Here is a 17,791-nt window from a genome sequence, read left to right on the forward strand (position 1 = left end):
AACTATGGCTAATGCTTATGGCTAGCAAAAAAGGCTACTAAAAAATGTATAGCTGGTGGTAAGGCACAAAATATTACTACAATTACTCATTGGAGCTAAGTACCCAGCCCTGCAAAAGACTGCCGATTATAACAGTATTTACAGTAATGTTTAATGGTGTTATTTAACTGTAGAATGGAACTATGTTGTGCCAAAATAACAGAGAATGCATTTGCTTTTAAAAAGGGACAAGTACGTTTGTTGGCTAAGATAACTCAGACAGTCAATAAAGATTCATAGTTGAAATTCATATTTATGGATGAGCGGAGTGATTTGACCAAAATTGATTTTGCAGCATAATTATCAAATTCACATTTGCCAAATTTTTGTTGAAATCAGCATAAAATGTTTCCATGCAGGCTGTATAGACTATTTTTTCTAACAGAGTCATCTGATGACCATGCCAACACTGACGTGGTTAACAATAGCTTTGTTGATAAACAAGCTTATGCTAACCCTAACGCTAATCATAACCCTAAATTAGTGCTATTGGTACTGTTGTTTTGTGTATCAACAAAGCATGTCAGTACTGAGATTATGTTCACATACTTTTGTTGCTAAGGTTGTGGTTCCTGTGTTCCTCAATATCTGAGGTCATGTTACAAGAAAGATTCAGGATAATTTAAAGGATCTTCAGTAACCCCCAGGTCAAAAACAATCTTAATTTAGCTGTCCCGGTTGACTGTGATGAATTTTGAAGAAATGTTGCCAAATTATGGCAAAAACTGCCACTTTTTCTCTTTCCTAGTTATATGGACCCAATAAAGAACCACCCTTACTCCATAATAACAAAGTAAAAGCAAAGTGGATTTAACTGGTTATTAACCCCTTACTGCAATGTATGATACATGTATTGTTGAATTAATCTACATCCCTCTACCATGCCTTTTGTTTCCACATTACACATGTCTCACATCAGTTGCATATCTTTTTACACCCAGGTTCCAGTCTCCACAGCAAGTCTTGCAGCACTTTTGTGGAAGTCGCAGGCGGCTGATCGAAGTGGCACAAGACAGAAAGCATTCATGATGGGCACACGGAGACCTATGACTCGCACGCCCTCTGGAAATGGGAGGTACTATGACTCCCATGGAAGTAGTAATGGTAGCACAAGTGACAGTGAAGACAGTAATGGCTCAGTGTATAATCCAAGAGCAGACAGTAGAAGCTATCTGCTGAATGTGAGACCTGAGAACAGGTGAGACCTATGTAAGAGTTGAAAACTATATTTCTGCCACTGCAACCCTACAGAGCTTAGTAGCTGGAGTAGTCAAACTGAAAACTGAAATGCTATAAGAAAGCTATTAATAGAAAACACAGAATAAACTCCTGCACGCTACTTTGCAATTTCCAGTTCCATGCATGAATAATTTTAGCATGTATATCCTGCTTATCTTATACCGGAGCTTGACCATGGAATAATATTTTTTTGATTTGTTGCATGATTATTTTTAGTACATTACCTTGTATAATTGTAAACATATTTATGACTACAGGAATAATATGCCTAGTGGATACACAAAAATAATATGCCTAGTGGATACACAAGAATAATATGCCTGGTGGATATACAAGAATAATATGCCTAGTGGATATACAAGAATAATATGCCTAGAGGATATACAAGAATAATATGCCTAGAGGATATACAAGAATAATATGTCTAGTGAATATACAAGAATAATATGCTCAGTGGATATACAAGAATAATATGTCTAATGGATATACAAGAATAATATGCCTAGTGGATATACAAACATTTTAGCATTTTGGTCACTCCTAGTTGATTATGAATGTGACATTATTACTGGTCAAAGGTACAATAGTCCGTGGTTGGTTTTCAGGCATTTTCTTACACAGTAAAGCACTCTTCAACACTTCCATATCCATAATTTGCTCAATATATGTGAAACCAAACCAGACAATCTGCTATTCATCTGACCTGGCTATTTTCTTTTTTTTTTTAAGAAAGATTTTAAGGCATAGCAACAAAAACAATTCTAACCATGGGCAGCCATGCCTGAAAGTTTTAATAACTTTGGTTGTACACTTAAAATAAACTTAAATATGCTCGGTTGGTTACAAATATGCAAAAATAAATTGATATAGTTAACTAACTTCAAAGACAACACTAACCTGTCTCATGTCATTACAGTCCAACATTTAAATTACATTTCCACAGTATGAGATTGAGCTTCAAATGGAGAGTCTTCCAAAGACTCAGTCTACTCAGCAAAATGCGTTTTGGGGCTTTTTGATTACTTTTTTCATGAAACATCCATCCAACCCCTGCATAGACAGTGTTCTGTCTATGCAGGGGTTGTTTAGCACAACAATCATCAACACAACTGTCTTTCAGCCTTTTGGCTACTTTATCGCACAGCTACAGAACTGCCTCAGTTTCAGCCATTCTGCTTAACTGGTTTCTTCAGTCACCAGACTGGACCTCTTGTCTGCTTATATATAGAATGCTACCTTTTTATCTCAGGCACATTGGTCTGTTCATACAGGGACTCTCTCTTTCCGTTCACAATGTCCAACACTCAGATGTCAGTCTGGCTTGGCAACCTGTCGGTGTATGCTAGACAGGCCTGAACACGCACTTCCCACGTGTTAGGTTTCAAGCTGCTTTTGCAGCACATAGGGTGAATGACTGTGAAGAGAATATTCTCTTTTGTGGGCAACCCCAACCTGTGTCTAATGAGTTTCACACCCCTTCAGGAACCAATTCCCAGCTGAAACAGGCACTGTTTGCATTTTTACACACAACAAACCAACTATCTGTCATAACAGGCATAAACCTGATTAACTATTAGGTAATTATCATGTGTTACTTACATATTTTATATGTTACACATCACTTAGGTGCTGCCAGTTCCCAGTCGCTATATTTATATGTGGGCTGGGGGTGGGGGTTTATGTGTTGAGTGTATTGATAGACAGTCTACAAGTATCCATTGACTAGCACCTGGGAACAGCTGGTTCTAGTCTACAGGATGCAGAATAACTCTGTACATCTGAGATGGGTTGTCGGTATGTTCTGTAAGTGGTGGAAAGTTTTCATATAAAGAACTATCCCCTAGTAAGATTAGTGAAAATGTATTATGTTACAATCCATTGATTAAAGTGGAACTCTAAATGTTTGTCAAAAGTTCAACTATGAACATTGCAAAAAAAGCACAGTTGCTCAAATTTTTCATCAAAAGGAAACCATCACCAAATCTCATGAGACTAGCAGTCAGAGGCAGCAATGCCATAAGGTCTCACACTACAGCTATACAACTACTGTATGAGACTGTGGGCACACTGACATACCAGGAGGTGCCTTGCTATTTTTCAGGAGGAATTACAGACAGAAGGTACATTTTCAGGGTATTGTTTAGGCATATTTAACATTTCTAAATGTTCCTTATAACATGGAAAAAATCAATGCTTTGTGACTTAATTTCCACTTAAACTTGTTGCACTATATTTGTGTTTAAAAAATTTTGGCAGCTGACAATTGGTATATTTGCCAATTCTTACAGCCAGTGTTTCAGAAATGCATACATTTACAAAGTGTATGTAAAGCCAAAACTTTATTTTTCCTTTTTAGTTTTTGACTCCTTTCAGCTTTTTCCCATCACTTCTGGGTCACCAGCACAATCAGAGAGGGTAAATCTGTCCAGCAAAGACACAGGCACCAATAAAACCTGAACTGCTGAATTGCTTTTTTTTTCCAAATAGTAAATTGCAGCTTTAAAGCAAATTTTTTGATCAAATGCCTGATACAATGTGCATGAGTGGTCATGGCATGCAACAGTGAGATCTTCCTACCAATATTCCTGACCCTATTCCTGGTATTATGTGGTTGCTGGTCACTTTTCCGTGTTTCAGCACCTCTTAAAAAGAAATGAAGAGGGAAAGTTGGGACTTCTCATAACAAACTTTGGGTTTCCATGGCAAATTTAATGTAGAAACACGATATAGAGTTCCTATAGAACACCTTAAGGATTTAATGTTTCATACATGGAACAAATGAGTTCAAGGCAAGAACTGCAGATAGCTAAATCCATGATCTCCTGGTCCTGGTCCAAGAACTATTTGTTGGCAGATGCCTGAGCCAACAGCATTTTCAGAAATTTACATAAATAGCATCATTGTCACTGAATGAGGTTTATGCATGCTACACTGATGGGAAGTGCCTATGCATTCTAATGAGGTACTTATCTCATACTACAGTATTTTGCATGTATAATATATAAGCTATCTAACACATGCTTATGGCAAGTTTAACTGTGTATTTGGTTACTTGAGTTGAAAGATTTAGAAATAGCAAATGTTCTGTCAGGATTGGCAGCTAACAGGGAAAAAGAACAAGCCTGCAACAGGGCCAAATGACTGGACTGGGTTACACTGCGAGTAAAGTCCAAGTTCTAGAGAAACCCTTTAAGCACACCTGTCATGAAAGATAAACATAGGCTGCTATTTCTCTTTCTGAAAATGTTGGTTCACTAGCCGTGATTGGCTTCTAAAATTCACAGACCTGGAACAAGATTGCAGAAAATGAAAAATGGGTAGAAATTAAAATTTACTGGTCTCTGTACAGAGCCTTGCAAAAGTATTTACTCCCTGAAATTAAAATGTGTTTTTGGGGGGTTTTCTACCATGTGCTTGCTACTTTGTAGGTACAAATAACTTCTATTGTGACACAAACCATAATTTAGACCAAAAACCCCCCCAGAAATATTCACTCAAATTCACTCAAAGTCAAAACTTTGTAGAGCCACCATTTGCTGCAACTACAGCTGCAAGTTTCCTAGTCTATGTCTCTATTAGCGTAGAACACCTAGCCAGTGGTATTTTGCTTATTCTTCAAGGCAAACCTGCTCCATCTCCTCCACGTTAGATGGGTTGTGTGGTTGTACAGCAATCCTAAATCATGTCTAAGTCATGCCACACATTCTCAATTGGACTGAGGTCTGGGCTTTGACTGGGCCATTCCAACACATCTAAATTTTTCCCTTTAAACCCCTCCACCAGTATTTTCAAAAGGAGAGTTTACCAATGGCAGCCCTACATATTTCTCTCATGATAGGTTTTCTTTGATGCCTCTTCTTGTGTGAGTCTGCTCTAGTTCAAGTCAACACCTCCCTCAGCCTTCTCCATACTCACATGAAGCAGAGAGGGTATTAAAACAGATGAAAAAACAGGGTATTCCAGATGCTGTTCCATATTAATCCTGTCTAGCGTGCAAAAAAAAAAATCAAGCTGCAGATTAAGTACAACAATTAGTAATAAAAATTAAGCCAATGTAAAAGAGAAATCCATTTAGGGTGACAATCCCAGTTTCATTCACCTTTAGGCTTTTTGAAATTCTCAGGAAGCCAGGAAGTAATATTTATTTTACCCTAACTCTGTCCCTTACTGCAGCTGTATCATCCTGTAGTTATAGATCCTGATCCCTCTTTGTTTTTACATAGGAATATACTGAGAACACATCATGGGTTGGATGACCATTTTGCTTAGCATATGGCCAGCAAGATATATTGTGCACTTGACAAGGGACAGTGCTGAGATCTATTGACGATATTTCTCCTCCAGAATCATTCAGTTATCCTTTCATGCATTGACTGTTATAAAATTGGATGATGGTCCAAGAAAGTGAATTCATTTTCTAAATATCAAGTTTACCAATTCAAATAATTTTTATTGATTACCAGCTCAAATATTTTTTATATATAGCTTCTGTCCACACGCTTCTACATTCATCCATGCATGCTATTACATGATCCTTCTAACAAGCCAGTCTATGAAAATGTTGTAATTTATGTTGTGGTTGTGTGGTTGTGTGGTTCTGTAATTCTGTATTTATTTTATGCAGTTGAAATTCAGTAAATGTTTAATTGATGTATAATGATATTGCCTCCATCGACTAATGCTTCCCTGCTTAAATGTCCCCTTGACTTAATACTTTTCTGCTTGCCGCAGCCGATCCAGTGTCAGTCGCTACGCTCATTATACGTCTGGCAGGTAATGCTTCTGCTCTCCATTCTTATTTGTGCATAAATGTTTGTTTTGTTATTAGTGAATTTACCTAATTGTCTTGCATTGAACAATGAGGTTTGCAATTTGTATTTAAATACAAATATTTCATTTCATCTTTATAGCATGTGTCAGCTGACTCTCCTTTTATTTTAATTAGAGATGCAACCTAGATACAGAATACTTATAGGGGCTGAAGTGTAAATGTTCCACCCAGCATACAGCTGGGTGAATGCCGTTGCATGGCATTTCTGCTACTAGATGGAGCAAAGGAGCATTTTGTATGCTCCTTGGCTCCATCTATTGGCAGAAATATTGTCGGAATGGCATTCGCCCAGCTACAGTATCTCACAGAAGTGAGTACACCCCTCACATTTTTGTAAATATTTTATTATATCATTTCATGTGACGACACAGAAGAAATGACACTTTGCTACAATGTAAAGTAGTGAGTGTACAGCTTGTATATCATTGGTCCCAATTAGCCATTTTCCCCTCCCCGGTGTCATGTGACTCATTAGTGTTACAAGGTCTCAGGTGTGAATAGGGAGCAGGTGTGTTAAATTTGGTGTTATCGCTCTCACTCTCTCATACTTGTCACTGGAAGTTCAACATGACACCTCATGGCAAAGAACTTTCTGAGGATCAGAAAAAAAGAATTGTTGCTCTACATAAAGATGGCCTAGGCTATAAGAAGATTGCCAAGACTCTGAAACTGAGCTGCAGCATGGTGGCCAAGACCATACAGCGGTTTAACAGGACAGGTTCCACTCAGAACAGGGCTCGCCATGGTCGACTAAAGAAGTTGCGAGCACATGCTCAGCGTCATATCCAGAGGTTGTCTTTGGGAAATAGACGTATGAGTGCTGCCAGCATTGCTGCAGAGGTTGAAGGGGTGGGGGGTCAGCCTGTCAGCGCTCAGACCATACGCCCCACACTGCATCAAATTGGTCTGCATGGCTGTTGTCCCAAGAGGAAGCCTCTTCTAAAGATGATGCACAAGAAAGCCTGCAAACAGTTTACTGAAGACAAGCAGACTAAGGACATTGATTACTGGAACAATGTCCTGATAAACGTATTTGGTTCAGATGGTGTCAAGCGTGTGTGATGGCAACCAGATGAGGAGTACACAGACAAGTGTGTCTTGCCTACAGTCAAGCATGGAGGTGGGAGTGTCATGGTCTGGGGCAGCATGAGTGCTGCTGGCACTGGGGTGCTACAGTTCATTGAGGGAACCATGAATGCCAACATGTACTGTGACATACTGAAGCAGAGCATGATCCCCTCCCTTCGAGAGACTGGGCCGCAGGGCAGTATTCCCACATGATAACAACCCCAAACACACCTCCAAGACGACCACTGCTTTGCTAAAGAAGCTGAGGATAAAGGTGATGGACTGGCCAAGCATGTCTCCAGTCCTAAACTCTATTGAGCATCTGTGGGGCATCCTCAAATGGAAGGTGGTGGAGCGCAGGGTCTCTAACATCCACCAGCTCCGTGATGTCGTCATGGAGGAGTGGAAGAGGACTCCAGTGGAAACCTGTGAAGCTCTGGTGAACTGGCATGCCCAAGAGGGTTAAGGCAGTGCTGGAAAATAATGGTGGCCACACAAAATATTGACACTTTGGGCCAAATTTGGACATTTTCACTTAGGGGTGTACTCACTTTTGTTGCCAGCGGTTTAGACATTAATGGCTGTGTGTTGAGTTATTTTGAGGGGGCAGCAAATGTACACTGATATACAAGCTGTACACTCACTACTACATTGTAGCAAAGTGTCATTTCTTCTGTGTCGTCACATGAAATGATATCATAAAATATTTACAAAAATGTGAGGGGTGTACTCACTTCTGGGAGATACTGTATATGCTGGGCAGAACGAATATACATCAGCCCAATAAAGTCTTTACATCTCTATTGTGTGGCCTCATACAGTTTTTTTTTTTTTTTTAATAAAAAGGCCTCCAGGTTAAAGTAAACCTGTCAGGTAATGTGAACCTGGTGTTTAGATTGTTGACTACAATACTAAATCATTCCGAGGATAACTTGCCACAAACTTGTGTCAGGGTTAAATTGTAATTCTTGTTTATTTGCCGCACACATTCCTGGCAACTTGTAGACTTGCAGAACACTTGCAGCAAAAGTTCTCTAGATAGGCAGAGCCAGCTGTCAGTCACGCAGCAGGGTGGATCCAGACATAATTGTCGGGATCCGCTTCAGCTGTAGCGTCTTAGTATACCCCGAGCTGTAGCTCGTGGTATACTGAGCCTAGGGTGACGGGAGGACGCTAGTTTGTGTCCTCCCGTTACCCTAAGGAGAACTATGGGGAAAAGCCTTAACCCCATAGTTCTCCTTTAAGCTAGATGTTTGCTCAGCAGGAAGAACAAATGTAGACATTAAGGGCTCCTGGGGAACACCACATCATAACTGACTGGCTTCTTACAATTAAAGCGTATCTTAACCCAAAAAACAAGAATGTCATTTATTGCAGCTTACTGGTCCTTAGATGTGGTGGCTGAATTAATTTTTTGGGGGGCTTTTTTCCTTTATTTTCACATGGTTAGTCTGCCAGTAACAGTTAGGGCATATCATGTTCTAAGATGAAAACACTTACTTGCCCTTCTATATCAGGACAAAAAACAAACAAACCAAGATTGATCTACAGAACCCCTCCCCTCTCATATTATCCATCATATAGAGGGTTGTGGTTCTGTAGTACTTAGAGAACAATGAAGTTGACAAAAGTCAGCACAAGCAGGGAAAACAGAGTTATTAGCTCACCATTATGATCACCAAGTATTTTTTTCAACGGGTATACCAAATCACTTCCAATTCCAAATAAGGAGAAGTTAATTGTTAGGGTTTAAATACATTTTGAAGGAAGCTGAAGTGTGCACAAGTTTAGCAGTGATTTGCAAGATTTATTTTCATCTGATATATTTTTGGGGGTTTTGGGGTTTTATTTTTTGCCTAAAAAAAAGAAACAAGAAAAAACAAAGGTGGGCTGATCTGATGTGAACCTCAAACATTATGTTTAACTATTCCCACCAGACAACCACAGAAGTTAATGTAACTGCCTCCCTTTGCAACTGCATGTACTCACCTTTCCTGAGCAATCAGATATATCCAGTACTTCTGGATAGGGGGAGCATGTGACCAGCACTATTACTTGGTGGACAGAAGGTCCATAACCTGTGAGCACTCTGGGCTTCCTTTCTTCAGTCTCACTGGTCAAGCTGAGAAGTTGGGAAAAGAACACGGGTATGTGCAAGTGGGAATACTGGCAGTTAAATGAACCTGTTGCTTTGTTTCAGTGACGTTCGGTCCTCTGGTCCCGGGTGAGGCATTCCCCAGCCTCGCCCCCAGCACGTTCGCCCTGCCCCCGCTGGCTGAAGCCACGCCCCCAACCCGGTCCTCAAGCTAGTGTGAAGGAGGAAGGCAGGAGACAGGGCGGAGCCTCCTTGTCCCTCACTTGCTCGTCACTGCTGAGGCATCGAGATCGATGGCATCCGTGGTCTTTTTTTTACTTTTTTGATTGTACAACTTGGCCAATTGCGCTTTGCCATTGGTCCAAGCCATCCACAGAGCTCACACCTCTAACAAAGAGTAGAGGCTGTGACAGCTCTTGCCTCAATAGTTAGGTTACACAAGCAGTGGGGAAGCCCCCTGCGGTGTAACCTAACTACCTGTCAAAAGCCAGATGCAGCGCTGCCTGTTATTAACAGTAGAGAGCACAAGGATTGGGATACCTTTTTAAAAAAAATACATTTTATTAGAATTCTTTCCATCAAGGAAAATAATACAGTCAGCTCAGGCATGAGCATAAAACAGTAAAAAGAACAAATAACCAAAACATAAACAACAAAACAAACAATGCACAATGAATATGCTGATTAAAAGCAGAGTATCGACTAGAGCCAAAAGGGCTATGCTGGTCGCCCTATGTATCAGGTCTAAGATGAAGTGCATTGTCAACTTCTTACGTGATTTCCAAGGGTCCTAGCACATGAGACATTTGAGCGGTTAGGTACCATGTTGTATAAATAAAAGGAGACATAAATTGAGACAATTCGGGTCTGTCAAAGGTGGCAGCAGCGAAAAATATAGCCAGCGCTTGAAAAAGGATACCTTTTCAGCTATAGCAGCTTTCACTTTTTCATGGCTGAGGGTTCTCCTTAAAGATAAATACATATTAAAAACCACCAACATGCACCAAATACTGCATACGTGCAGTAATTAGATTTTTTGTTACATTGAAATAGAACCTAAACCAAATTCTAATTCACAATTGCTGCAGCTTGTTAATGGCATAAAGGCTCAGTGTTTAATCAAACTGCATTTATTAATTGATAGTTGATATCATGAACACAGATAAACTGCAGCATTACTCACAGGTAGGCACATGTTGAGTCAGTGGCGTCACAAGGGGGGCAGTCATTTTGGTGTCACCCACTCTAAATAGTCAGGCACTCGGTCATGGACCAAGAGCATGACAGTGTCAGGAGAGAGGAGGGGACCCGGCGGCATCCCTCATCCCGTCGGGTGAACGTCCCCCCCTCTCTCTGTCGGTGTCCATCACCAAGATGGCCACCGTCAGGCATCAATCAGATGGTCGCGCATGCGCGAGGTGACGCCACACGCGATGACGACACCGCGGGGTGTCACCTGGCCTTGGGACGCCCCTGGGTTGAGTGTTCATTGTTTATGTCTGATTAATTGTTAACTTCAAGGATTAAGATACATTTAACTGGGAGGTTAAAGTGACACTAAACTTAGGAGGTAAATCATAAAAATGCATTCAAGGACCCTAACTATTAACCAAAATGTATTTTATTTGTGTATCAGCTGTAGATCCTTAAATCATCTCTGAATTTATTCTGACACTGTCCTTCCTTCTGGAGTGTGGCTGCTTTTGTTCCCCATATGTGTTGTAAAAGTAGCTACCACTCCAAAATCACTCCTGCTATATAATTTCTCACTAATTTGTATTGAGATTGTAGTATATCACGGGAGTGAGGTTGGAGCGGAGACTACTTTACAACATACGTAGGGAACATAGGAAACAAAAGTAACCACTCTCCAGAAGGAAGGACAGTGTCAGCATGAATTCAGAGATGATTTGAAGATCTACAGCTGAGTGACAAAAACTAATAAATAAGGCTGGCTGTGTTGCTTGACAGGACTGAGTAAATCTCTTGAGTGTATGGGCTGAATTGAAAAACATTTGACAGGTGAAACAAATCCAATATATGTATTTCAACTGTATATTCAGCTGTTTGCTGTTTTAAATTCAGTTCGGGACAGGTGAGGGTTAAGGGCTTATGGGCCTGTGAACAATCTCTTAATATTACATGAGACACATGAGAAAAAAGTGGATCAACAGAATATTATTATTATTATGATTTTACCGAGAGCAGCAATTTAGATAATATTATTCATTTTATAATTTGCAGTGGAAAAAAAAAATCACAGCTGGAATTTTACTGTTTGGGAAACACTTTATTTGGTCTTTAGTAGCTTTTACAAATATTGTTGTGTGGTATTTGCCCTTTAGCATTTTTGTTTGCATAAATGTTAGTAATTGTAAAAAAAAAAATTAAAAAAATTGCTGCTTACCTAACACGTCACCTCCTTTTGCTAGGACCACATTTTGCAATATTATATCTCAGCTGACCGAAGAGACACAGCCATGTTTTGAGACAACGTTGAAAGCCAGGGCTGTGTCAGAGGGCAGTGATGCTAAATTCATCTGCATGGTGTCAGGTAAGAATTTAAATCTGAATTCAGCTTTAGATATTTCTAAAGGAAAAGACTGATGTTTCCAGATGAGAGACAACTTGGTCCAACAGCAAGCTTTAATGTTTTTTTTTTTTTAAAGTGTTTATATTTCAAAGCAATACACAGTTAAATAATTGTAAAGAAGTATTAATTAAAGTGGACCTTTCAGTAAAACGCAAGGTGTCCTTCTTAGATTGGGGGCCCCCTCTCTCTGTAAAAATCATAGAGGACGAGGTCATACTCCTCAGAAGAGACTCCGGGAGCGGTGAGGATCTCAAACTTCACAAAAATAAATGTTTACACTTGGCTGAAGTGTCTTCTCATGAGATTTGGGGTACATATTGTTTCCTAGGGATCTTACTAGAAAGATGATACCGTTCACACCTTGCAGTCCGGAGGACAGGGGTAAGGTACAGTAAGTATAAAAGCTAACTTTATTTCCTTACAGGTATATTTTCCATTACTCTCATGCAGAAATTTATATAGGAGGAAGGGCCCTGATCTAATAAGCGGACCTTGCATTTTACTGAAAGGTCCGCTTATAAGTGTAATTCTAGTTTTGTTGAAAAACATTCCCTCTAAGTTAATTTTATGAGGTGCAAAGAGTTTTGCAAACATTTTTACCTCTCTAAGTTTAAAGAAATTGTTTACCAGTTTACCAGTGAACTGGGGTGCAGAAAAATGACAGCAGATGCTCTGAACTGATAGTCAGAATTTTAAATATTCAATCAAAAACTGCAAGTGTACCAAGAAGAATTGATGGTGTTTTGAAGGCAAAGGGTGGCCACTCCAAATATTGATTTGATTTGGATTTCTCTTTTGTTCATTTACTTTCAGTTTTGTTCACTAATAAAAAAATAAACTATTACAAACAATTGTAGTACTCTTGAAACATAATGATATACAATGCTTTGGTTCAATTTGTATAGAAAACCAAACACTCCAGAATTTCTCTTAAAAAATGTTGGCTTCCGAAGAGCAGCTAGTTTTCCTAATGTGCGCTTTTACTGTACAATGTAGCTTGTTTACCTAGACATGCGTTTGATCGATTGCTGGACGCTTCCCGGTTTTCTAATACGTCAATGGAAACTTCCCTTGTGCACCCGTGGGATTTAAAAGCTGTCTTGCATAGCAAACTTTCCTCGCTTCCATCAATAGTGAAACACAACTTGTTGATTAGAGATATGGTTCTTGCCTGGAGAGAGGTTCAAAAACAGTTACAATTATCACCACACATATATTCATTTTGCCCTCTCTAATGTAATTCAATGCTTCCACAAATTAAGGACTATGTAGCATTTGCTCTATGGCATCGGAATGGTTTAAGGGCCTGTTCACATGAGATCAGGTCCTGATCAGGTGCTGATCAGCAGACGTGGAGCTGCTGATGCAGTGCGTTTTTGATGCGTTTTTGATGCGTTTTCGGTCCGGATGCTGACAGTTAATTTTTTGTCAACGTTGATGACATCATAATAAGTGGAGCAAGAATACAATTTTTTCTTTTTTTCCCCCTTAGCTGCATTGCGTTGCGCTTCCGTTCCGTTTTTGTTGCGTTTCGTGCGCGTTCGTGCGTTTCCGGACTGTTTCCGGACTGGACAAAATGTGACATGCAGTATTTTTTCTGTCGTAAGCTGAACGGACTGCGCACGTGAGAACTGTATCCCATAAAACACATAGGGACAAATTGGGATGCATTTTGAGTGCAGCAGCGTACGGAGCCGGTCAGCACACAAAACGGACGTCGTGTGAACAGGCCCTCAAGCTTTGTAAGCTGTTGTTTGCGGGAGAAGTCTTTACTCCTATCTCATTCTACGATATCTGCTCTACATATCATATACTGAGCACTCATTTTCTGTATTTCCTACAAATTAAGAAGACATGGCAGCAGCTGTCGTCTGATCTGAAAAAAAAATTGAATCCCACATTTATGGATGTACAGGTGACCACAAAAGAATATTCTATCCAGGGGCGGAGATAACACTGACTCCTCTTAGCTTGCTGATACTTACTGTCCCACGGTGTCTGCATGCGGGTGCACGCGTCCATAGACTTACCTTGCGTCTCTCCTCGTCTCCCGGCCAAAAATCCGAACTGCGCATTCCCCATGCCACAGGATGCTTTGCCGCCGCCCGAGCAGGTTCGGATTTTCGTACGGGAGCGCACGGGGAAGACACAGGTAAGTTTAAACCGATTTGAAATCGCAAAGCACAACTTGAGACCCCACCAGGCCACCCGAGACCCCGCACAGCCCACACGAAACTCCGCATAGCCCACACGAAACCCCGCACAGCCCACACGAAACCCCGCACAGCCCACCCGAGACTCCGCACAGCCCACCTAAAATTTCGCACAACCCACCAGAGACCCCACCAGGCCACCAGAGACTCCACACAACCTACCTGAGACACCACACAGCCCAGCTGAGACTTCGCACAGCCCACCTAAAACTTTGCACAGCCCACCAGAGACCCCACCAGGCCACCTGAGACTTCGCACAGCCCAGCTAAAACTTTGCACAGCCCACCTGAGACCCCACCAGGCCACCTGAGACTCCGCACAGCCCACATTAAAGTTCGCACAGCCCACATTAAAGTTCGCACAGCCCAGCAGAGACGCCACCAGAGACTCCACACAGCCCACCTGAGACTCCGCACAGCCCACCTAAAACTTTGCACAGCCCACCAGAGACCCCACCAAAAAAAAAAGTTATTTTTTTAAGATCCACCCAGTCTCCCTACCTTATCAGAACTGGAGTGGATCCTCAGCCTGGGATCCAGTGTGGGCTGCTGTGCTGTGACTGAGCTCCATCCATATGTGCATTGCTTGTACAGCTCCCTCGCACACCCTGTAGAGGTGTCGGGAACCAGAATGTTACATCACACCGGGCCAGCCACCTCTACAGGACATGAGAGGGAGCTGTAAGCAATGCACGTATGGATGGAGCTCCCTCGCAGCCATTGTCCTATCACATCCCACCTCAAGCTGACACTCAACTCTGGGTGGCATATTTTGAATGGCTGCTCGCCGCAAGAACTGACAGTGCTGTGCTAGGGGAAGGCTGAGGAGCCTCTCACCTAGAAAAGTGGAAGGCACACGGGGACCCACTGGCCAATAGTCACAGGCAAATAGTCCCACCGCACTCTTGACCGAGAAGCCCCATATAATGTGTGTGTGTGGGGGTGGTAGGGGTGCTGAAGTGGCCACGGATGTCGCTTTTTTTTCAAACCTTGGTGTGTCTGCTAGGTAAAGTCTTATAATTTGAGGAAGCTGAACCCCCCCCAGGGAAAAAAATTATCTACGGCCCTGATTCTATCTACTATATATCCTCATCTACAAGTGCCAACTTTGCACACTTCCACTGTGAAGGCTTGGGCGAGGGACTTCCCTAATGAGGACATTGTGGATGACCTACTACAGGGCTACAATACAATTAGTAGAATGGTCATAAATGAGTCTTGGATGGAGACCCAATTAAAAATACTACATCAAGCATATGTGCCTTACTTTCTGTCACAGAGTTCTTCTCCACAACACTTAATCTCCCGATGCCCAAAATGTGGCCATATACGTCCTACATTAGCCCATTGTTTGTGGACATGCCCAGCTATACAAGCTTTCTGGCAAGAGATATCATATTTCATAAAGGACATCCTTTCTTAGACTCCATCTCTGGAACCTCTTCTCTATTTGTTCAGTGTATCTAACTCCTCTGAGCAAGGATCTAGCCCCAGCAACTGTGCGGGCAAAGAGCATTATGCATTATGAGATTATGGAACACTGTTGCCTCTCCGTCTGTCTTGGATGTAGTGGGAGAGTTGAAAATCTTATTTCACAGAGAGGCTTGATACTGAACCTCAAGGGGATAGGAAGACAGAACATTTTTTCAAAGATGTTTCCTGTAGCCAATATTGCTAGAATAATGAGTATATTTTGAGCTCGAATTATGAGTATATTTTGAGCTCGTATTATGAGTATATTTTGAGCTCGAATTTTGAGTATACTGAATGGTACCTAACCGCACAACTTTCCTATAGATTAGGGGCTTTGAATATCACTACCTGAATTGATATTCACAATTTATGTACGAACATTGTGGGGGTGACTAGTGTGTAGGTTTGTTAGTTGTTTTTTGACCAGCAATTTGACTTATCTTTAAAATCTAGACAGCATTGCTTGTAACATTGAAAATTTTTCAATAAAATATGTTTTTTAAAAAACAATTATTAACACTTTTATTTCTGAAAGCATTCTTACTTTACAGTATTTTTTCACACCTGCCTAAAACTTTGCACAGTACTGTATATATATTTAATATATTCTCTGACAGGCATCTTTATGGTTTATGCTAGCTGTTAGAATATTATGGATGCACATATTATTAATTTATGATTAGTGATTGAGGATATGGGTTAGCTGTTAAGTTGAGGGTTAGAGTTTCAGGGATGCTTAAGTATCAGTTCACTGCTAGAAAACAGGATCAGTGCAATACTGCATCTTGATTGGGAGTGAAATAGTTTGCGGGTTTATTTAATCTTTTTGTAGTGTTTTTTTGCCAGTAGGAAATGTAAAATATAAACCAGACTGCATACTTCTCGTTGGTGTTTATATGCAAAAAATATATATATCATCTCAAAAACTTTCTTGTGAAATGATGAGGGGTAAGAGTACACAGAGATTCTACATGTACATTCCATCCAGCATTCAATCTCTCTCTTGATAAGAGACTGTTGTGAAAAGTAACATAGAGAACTGGGTCTGCAGCATCAGGCATGGCCAAGGAAATTATCTTGTAGACACATTGCAAAGCAAACACTTTATTGGGTGCCAGTGCGTATCATGCCATTTGGCTTAATATGCTCTCTCAGTTCTGGCATTAGAGAGGCACTCACACACTTTAGGAATGACCTTTTTTTAAACCTGTGTGTACAGGGACTTGGTGTTCTGGGAATCCTTTTACGTAAGATCCTGCGCATGTTAGGAACAAAGCTGTATGCAGAAAGCATGACAAAATATATACTTAATACACTCACTGGAATATTATATAGACCAGTGGTTCTCAACTCATGGGTCGCGACCCAAAAGTGGGTCGCGAGCCCTTCTGCAGTGGGTCGCATGTAACAGGAATAAGACTATATACCATGTAACAGAAAAAGTATGAATTACAGATAACCAGGTTTATTTAATACAAAGTGCAGGGGTCAAACATTAGTGGGGCATTCCATAATAATCAATGAAGTTACCTTATTGAAGTCAGAGCAGTACAAGATGGATTCTGGTTTCTTGCTATGCCAACTAGACTTTACATGTACTGATTTTCCCCTTACATTGTTTCATGGAATAAACCTGTTTGTGTCAACAGGCCCAGCACTCAAAAATATACATATAAAACACTATTTTAGAGAGGAATAACCCTTTTTCTATTGACTGTGATACTTTAGAGTTGTTTTAGCATACTTTACTTCAATTAAATTGTAGGTCTTTCATTTATTGAAACCCAAAAGATGCTTTCTCTGTTGACTCTCATACTTTGGAGTTCTTTTGGCATGCTTTACTTCTATCAAACAATAGGTTTTTCATTTATTGAAATCCAAAAGATTACTATGTAAGAAATTAATTTAGTTCTAAACATTATGCATGAAGATGAAATTAGTAAAGGTGAATAATCCAATAGTGTAAACCCAAAACTACCTCATGAACACACATGTACTTGCAATACCATTATTTAAAATCATTAGGTACAGGTCTAATAAAACCCTGTAAAATAGCAGGTGCTTCAGTAAGTTTACATTGAAAGAGACAATGAAATTAATCTGAAGAGAATGCAGTGATGCAACCACAGAGCTGCTGGTTAGAAGGGGTAAAGAATGGATATGAGGCTAGTGTGAAGTGACAGCAGATCAGCTTTCAAACGCTGACGTCCAAAGATAAACTATCCACGGGAGCAACTTGG

The 17,791-nt window shown here is 40.6% G+C and overlaps 1 protein-coding gene across 1 annotated transcript in view; it reads left to right on the plus strand.

Annotated features, from left to right (window-relative positions):
• The first annotated feature begins 1,067 nt into the window (after positions 1–1,067).
• Positions 1,068–17,791, plus strand: part of ALPK3 (alpha kinase 3) — a 54,747-nt gene continuing 38,023 nt past the window's right edge. The window contains exons 1-3 of the mRNA XM_018567634.1: positions 1,068–1,237; positions 6,010–6,051; positions 11,705–11,826. Of these exons, the coding sequence (XP_018423136.1) occupies positions 1,068–1,237; positions 6,010–6,051; positions 11,705–11,826 (334 nt within the window). The remainder of the gene's footprint in view (positions 1,238–6,009; positions 6,052–11,704; positions 11,827–17,791) is intronic.

Source organism: Nanorana parkeri, unplaced genomic scaffold (assembly GCF_000935625.1).
Source record: "Nanorana parkeri isolate BGI_ZX_2015 unplaced genomic scaffold, ASM93562v1 scaffold1078, whole genome shotgun sequence".
In the NCBI taxonomy this organism is placed as follows: Eukaryota; Metazoa; Chordata; class Amphibia; order Anura; family Dicroglossidae; genus Nanorana; species Nanorana parkeri.